Source organism: Acomys minous (assembly GCF_964271855.1).
Source record: "Acomys minous genome assembly, chromosome: 15".
Classification (NCBI taxonomy): Eukaryota; Metazoa; Chordata; class Mammalia; order Rodentia; family Muridae; genus Acomys; species Acomys minous.
This window is the reverse complement of record NC_140497.1, coordinates 101,373,677-101,380,026: the sequence shown is the minus strand read 5'-3', so window position 1 is coordinate 101,380,026 and position 6,350 is coordinate 101,373,677. Positions and strand designations below refer to the sequence as shown.

The following is a 6,350-nucleotide window of genomic DNA, read 5'->3' as shown; positions in this document are numbered from 1 at the left end:
CTTGGTTCCTCCCCTGACCTTACCCCTTGGGCATAAATCCCAGCTAGGCTGGGGCTCCCCCCTGCACCCTCTGCCTGGTCCCTGGTCCCTACCGTAGCCTCCGAGTGGGACAGGCGCTCCAGACATTAACAAATTGGTGGTCGCTCCTTGTCTGCACCCCACCCCCACCCCCACCCCTCCCACGCCGCCTCCGGAGCGCGCTCCCGGGTGGGGGTGGGCAGAAAATAAGATTCCCCAGGCTGCCCCGCAACGGGCGGAGCTCGCAGGCTCCTGGCGGGGGTGGCGAGCATCCAGGCGACAAGTTATTCTGGTCCCTTGGCGCCTTCGCAGCTGGCTGGGCGGTCTATAAACTGGGCCAGGCTACGTCCCCAGTTCTGCCTCCTGCGGGGATGGAGGCGGTGGGGACCCTCCTGGGCTTCACGAGGAGGGACCACAGGACAGGACAGGATTCCTAGCTTGGTCAGGCGGATTTGCAGGAATGCGTTGCTGTTGCATCACTGTCTGAAAGTCTGCATTTGTGCTCCCAGCTTCCAGGAACACGGGGTCGCCTGGGCCCAATGTCCACACTGTCAAGGGTGTGTGGTGGCCGCTCTGGAAGCTTCTCTGCGTTTTGGGTCTTTTATTGCAATTTTGGAAGACTTAGGGGTCAGGACATTTCTGAGCCTTAAGTGTTCAGGGAAGCAAAGGTTTTTTGGGGGGACTCATCAGACCCTATCTACTCCCTTATTTCTCTGGGGGGGGGCTGTATTTATGTGGATCAAGATGGTGTCAAGACACCACGTAACTGAGCATGACCTGGGACATCACAAGTCTCCCTTCCTCTTCCTAGAGCAGGATGCCAGGATAGAACTCTGGGTTTGTGTTGCTATGCAGGCTCCCCACCAAAATGAGATATATCCTCAGCCCATTAAAAAAGAGAGAGAGAATTCTTTCTTTTTCTTTTTCTCTTTCTTTTCTTTGTGTTTTTGAGACAGAGTTTTTCTGTGTAGCCTTGATTGTCCTAGACTCGATTTGCAGACCAGGCTGGCCTCGAACTCACATCAATATGCCTGCCTCTGCCTCCTGAGTGTTGGGATTAAAGTAGTGTGGTACTACACGGATGATTTAGCTCTTTAATTTTGTGTTTATGGGTGTTTCTTTGTGTATGTATTTGCACAAGTGCACGTCTGGTGCCCAAAGCCAACTCTCCAACCCCCTCAGCCCACTTTTTTTTTAATCTAGAGAGGGTCTCATGTAGCCTAGGTTACCCTTTCAAGTCGAGGATGAACACTAACTTCTTGTTATTATTATTATTTATTATACATGCAGTGCTCTGGCTGCACATACACCTGCAGGCCAGAAGAGGGCATCAGATCACATCATAGTGGTTGTGAGCCACCATGTGGTTGCTGGGAATTGAACTCAGGACCTCCAGAGGAGCAGTCAGTGCCCTTAACCTCTGAGCCATCTCTCCAGCCCGAGCACTAACTTCTAACGCTCGCTTTTAAACATGCTTAGTATGGAGGTGAAAGGGATTTTCCGCTGTGCCTTTCTTGGCTGCGCCTCTCTAGACCCTGTTCTTTATAACAACTACAAAAATCGGAAGAGAGGGCAGGGCCTCCACAGCTCCGCCGCATTCTTGGGGTGCAAACAGGGCTTCCACACACTGAAAATATCCCTTTGCTCCCTGTCTTGTATTTGTTTGTTTGTTTTTGAGACAAGGTCTGACTGTGTAGCCCTAACTGTCTGGGAACTCTTTATGTAGACGAGGCTGGCCTTGAACTCACAAAGATCCGCCTCCACCTGCCTCCCAAGTGCTGGGATTAAAAACTCTGTTTTAGCTGGAAGTCTTTATTCCCAGCACCCAGGAGGCAACAAAGGTGACACAGAGAAACCCTGTCTGGGAAAACAAAACAAAACAAAACCTCTACCTTTTCTTTAATGGTTCTTCTGAGCCCTAAAATGGAGTAAGCAAGGTGTACATCTGTCACCCCAACACTTGTGAGGTGAAGGTGGGAGAATCAGGAATTCAAGATCAGTCTCTGATAACTTAATAAGTTCGAGGCCAACCCGCTACATGCGACCCTTTCTTAAAACAAAACGTAAGCTCCTGGGTGTTGTCTGGAATGGTCCTGGACGTTTCTAAACCAGGGGCTAGTGACTTCTAACTCCAAGTTCCCAAGGAGGGTTGGGTCACGGGCCTCTGCCTCTCCGCCCTTCAAACACCTGGCAGTTCCCATTGGGCCGCCGAAGGCGTAAGAAAGTGCTGATTGGATGGAGGATCCGTCGCTCGAGAGCAACAGCCAATGAGACCTTCATGTCTCCTCAGAGCCCCGCCAGCCAGTGCCTCTCCAGGCTCCGCCCCTCCGTGGCCGACGGGAGCCAATGAGGGCCCCGGGAGTGCCGGTGAGGCCCCGCCCCTTGTCGTCACAGACTCGTTTGCATAGGAAGCCCCACCTCCGGCTTTGCAGGACGTCAGCGAGGACTGCAGGGGCCCGAGCCTCCGCCGCCGCCTGCAGCCCCGCAGCCTCTCCTGGGGCCCGATCGCCAGCTCAGTCGCCAGTGTCGCCGTCGCCAGCGTCGTCAGCTCGGAGCGGGCAAGGTGAGAGCAGCCCAGGGCCAACGCCGCGAAGCCTGCGTCTGATTGACAGCCAGGGAAACGGGGCGGGGGGGGGGGGAGCGTGACTCGGGTGCGGTGGCTGCGGGTCTCGTATTTGGGGTTTCGGGTCCCGCACCCCATACCTTTCACCCTTAACTCGGCACGCGGGGCCCGGGCTCTGCGACAGAGGGGGAGGGGAAGGCCAGGCTTGCGGGAGGTTTGTGCGTGCTCGTGCACGTGGGTGAACACGCGTGTGCGCGCCCGCTGGGCATGAATAGGCTCGCGTGACCTCAGGACGTGCACCGTGCACGCTTGTGGAACCTTGTGCGTGCATGGTGCGCGTGCGCGGGTGCGCGTGGGTCTGAGTACAAGGATGCGCTCACTCGCGTGTGGGGCCATGCGCGTTCGTGGTGTGTCCTCGCCGATGTACACTGGTTGGTGCAGTTGTGCATGGGTGCAGGGAGCTGTGTGCTCGCATGGGCGTGTTTGCGTGTTTCTCCTGCTAGTTCCCACTCTTGCATACTGGGCAGGGGTTTGGGCCTGCCTGACCCGGATGCTTCGTCGTTGGCCTGTGAGAGGGATTTTGGGGCATGGGAGCGCCTGTCTCTGTCACGTGAAGCAGCTATCTCAGGACCTCAGTTCTTGCAGGAAAGGAATAAATATAAGGAATACAAATATAAGGAAAAACGGGATCTTCGTGTACTCGTGCTCCCGTGCTCCCCCGTGGGTCTCTAGGGTAATAATGGAAGACTGATGGGAAGGTGGGGCTGGCCTCGGTCTCCCTTCAGGTGCAAGGGGGTCTGGCTTGCTATGGACCTGCAGGGGTGTCCCCTTCACAGCCTCCTTGAAACCTTGGGCCTGTCAAGGTCACAGCCCAGCCTGTTCTTGGGGGGCCTATGTGACACTGGGGTTCCTGGTGGACCGAGGATGCTCCTCTTGTGCAGTGTCCATCCTGTGCATGGTCCTGCTGTGCCCCTCAGGCCCTCTGTGCCCTGCCCCCCCACTCCCCCGCAGATGGCGTCGGCCACAGACTCACGCTATGGGCAGAAGGAGTCCTCGGACCAGAACTTCGACTATATGTTCAAGATCCTGATCATCGGGAACAGCAGCGTGGGCAAAACCTCATTCCTCTTCCGCTACGCAGACGACTCCTTTACGCCGGCCTTCGTCAGCACGGTTGGCATAGACTTCAAGGTCAAAACCATCTACCGCAACGACAAGAGGATCAAGCTGCAGATCTGGGTGTGTGGGGAAGTCGTCCCCTGCCTGGCCATGGAAGGGGCGGGGCTCGGGCGCCACACTGTGTGAGAGGGAAGCTGGGTAGCCGAGAAGGATGACCATCCTTTCTCTTCCCGCCCCCGCATCGCCAACATGACAGGCTTCCCCTCAAGGGTGAATTTTGAAATGTTTTTACTTTTTTGGTGGTGGTGGTGGGGGCGGAAGAGATAGGATCTTTCTATATAGCCCAGGTTATCCTGGAACTCTGTAGAGCAGGCTAGCCTCCAACGCAGAGATCCACCTGCCTCTGCCTCCTGAGTACTGGTTTTAGAGGTGTACGCCAACACCTCCCAGCATGAGTTTCTTGTTTTCTTGCTGGTCCTGTGAGTCCCCACTTGGCATTTGGGCAGCACCCAATGAATGATTGGTCATTGAATGAATGAGGATTTTGCAGTGACCCATCTGGGCACTGGCCACCCAGCCTGCTTTTCCTGACCCACTGTCCCTGGGCATCAAAGGAACCCCCAGCACAGTTCCTCTCAGAGGTGCTGCTGTGAGGTCTTTTCTGACCACTGCACTCTTCCCCCCAGGACACAGCAGGGCAAGAGCGGTACCGCACCATCACCACAGCCTATTACCGCGGCGCCATGGGCTTCATCCTGATGTATGACATCACCAACGAGGAGTCCTTCAATGCAGTGCAGGACTGGTGAGCAGCTCGCCCAGTCAGGAAACGAAAGGACTCGGACACTTGCAGCTCAGCTGGTGGAGTGCTCCTAGCTAAGGAGAATGCTTGTGGCTCGGCTGGTGGAAAGTGCCTGCCGGGCTCAAATAACACCTGGAGTTCATCCCAGCACATCCAAAAAAGACAGCAAAGGACAGGAGTCGGGTGGGATAAACCCTGTGGGCTGTTTCCAAGGCTTGGGGTGCGGAAGGAAAACAAGGTGACCAGTAAGCTGTGGCATTTAAATGTTCTGGATACCCAGGCACTGGCAGGCCAGGTCTGTGGTCCCTGGTACTTAGGAGGTACTTGTCACTCAGCTCCCTGGCCAAGCACTTGTTTATCATGTGTGGCAACCTGGGTTCCGCCCACAGTACCACGGATTCTCTCAGATCCCAATGTCTGACGTTGCGGAGCACTGGATACCATCCCAGCATTTGGGACTGAGGCAGAGGGATGGAGAGAGAGGTCCAGGACAGCCTGGGCTCATGGGGAAAAAAAGGGGGGGGGGGAGGTGGTCTCTCTATCAAGGGGTAGACACGGGGAGAGGGCCGGGTCCTCTGACCCCCTCCTCAGCCTCTCGCTGCCCCCCGCAGGTCCACTCAGATTAAAACGTACTCATGGGACAATGCCCAGGTGCTGCTGGTGGGAAACAAGTGTGACATGGAGGACGAGCGAGTGGTGTCGTCAGAACGTGGCCGGCAGCTGGCTGACCACCTGGGTGAGTACCCAGGGTTATGGCTCACATCAGGCTAGACCCTGACAGCCGGTGCCCAGGACCTCAGGGATCGGATCGGGGCCTGGGCTTGCATCCAGGTCGCCTGCCATAGGCCAGCTTCCAGGTGCTGGGCCTGCAAAGCTTTTTTTTCTTTTTCTTTCTTTTTTTGCTTCTTAGAGCAGGCACAAGCCTGGGGTGGGGCATAGGGTGGCACAGACTAAGGAACAGCTGAGTGGGACATGACTGCCCCCTAGAGATGTGGCTGTCAGTGTGCTGAGCCGCTGGGAGTCAGTGCCTTTACAGGAGTGGAATGGTCCTCAGAGACGGGGCTGTGAAAGTGTCACCTCCTCTCTCCCCAATGCAGGGTTTGAGTTTTTTGAGGCCAGCGCCAAGGACAACATTAATGTCAAGCAGACCTTCGAGCGTCTGGTGGATGTGATCTGCGAGAAGATGTCGGAGTCGCTGGAGACTGCTGACCCTGCGGTCACGGGCGCCAAGCAGGGTCCCCAGCTCACCGACCAGCAGGCACCTCCTCACCAGGACTGTGCCTGCTGAGCCACCCCACCCACCAGGGGCAACTCTCCCCTCCCTATCACCCTATTTATTACCGTAGCTATTTATTTATTTATTGAGGATGTGCCCTGAGCGCACCCCGTCCCTGCCCTGTACATATCCCCACCTCCGCTCTGCTGTGGTGTATTGTGGTCACTGCTCCCCCTCCTTTTAAGAGCCCCCCATTTTTGTTTTTGTAAACCACCCCACCCACAGTTGTCGGTTGTGAAGGGACCAGATGTCACTCTGCAGCAGGCTGGCAGGCTGAGGGGAGATGGTGAAGCCTGCCAGTGCTGAGGCTGGGGGATTGCCATGTGGACCACGGGGTTGACAGGCTGGCGTCCTGCTTGCCTGGGCCTCCTGCCCTATTCTTTATCTGTGGGGTAGACGGGGTGTTTGGGGGGGGATATAGCCACTACTTTGGGATACCCCAAAAACTGTTCTGACGTCATGAGTGTCAAACGTGTCCCCCACTTCCCTAGAGGTTATGAACACTACACACAGTTCAATAAAGCAAATGGACCTTGTGGAGTCTCTGCCCGCCGGCCCTGCACCCACCCCAC

The 6,350-nt window shown here is 56.2% G+C and overlaps 1 protein-coding gene across 1 annotated transcript; it reads left to right on the top strand.

Moving 5' to 3' along the window:
* Window positions 1-2,420: 2,420 nt before the first annotated feature.
* RAB3A (RAB3A, member RAS oncogene family) lies at window positions 2,421-6,314 on the top strand. Its single transcript, XM_084758804.1, has 5 exons — window positions 2,421-2,581; window positions 3,593-3,820; window positions 4,387-4,505; window positions 5,114-5,238; window positions 5,600-6,314. The coding sequence occupies exons 2-5, from the start codon at window positions 3,593-3,595 to the stop codon at window positions 5,788-5,790; spliced, it is 663 nt and encodes a 220-aa protein (XP_084614930.1). The 5' UTR covers window positions 2,421-2,581; the 3' UTR covers window positions 5,791-6,314.
* The last annotated feature ends 36 nt before the right edge of the window (window positions 6,315-6,350 follow it).

Excerpts from the sequence above, each read along its gene's own strand:
- RAB3A (XM_084758804.1), top strand. The coding sequence starts at position 3,593 with ATGGCGTCGGCCACAGACTCACGCTATGGGCAGAAGGAGTCCTCGGAC. Across the intron at positions 3,821-4,386 it reads GGATCAAGCTGCAGATCTGG|GACACAGCAGGGCAAGAGCG; the intron begins GTGTGTGGGGAA and ends TCTTCCCCCCAG. Across the intron at positions 4,506-5,113 it reads TTCAATGCAGTGCAGGACTG|GTCCACTCAGATTAAAACGT; the intron begins GTGAGCAGCTCG and ends TGCCCCCCGCAG.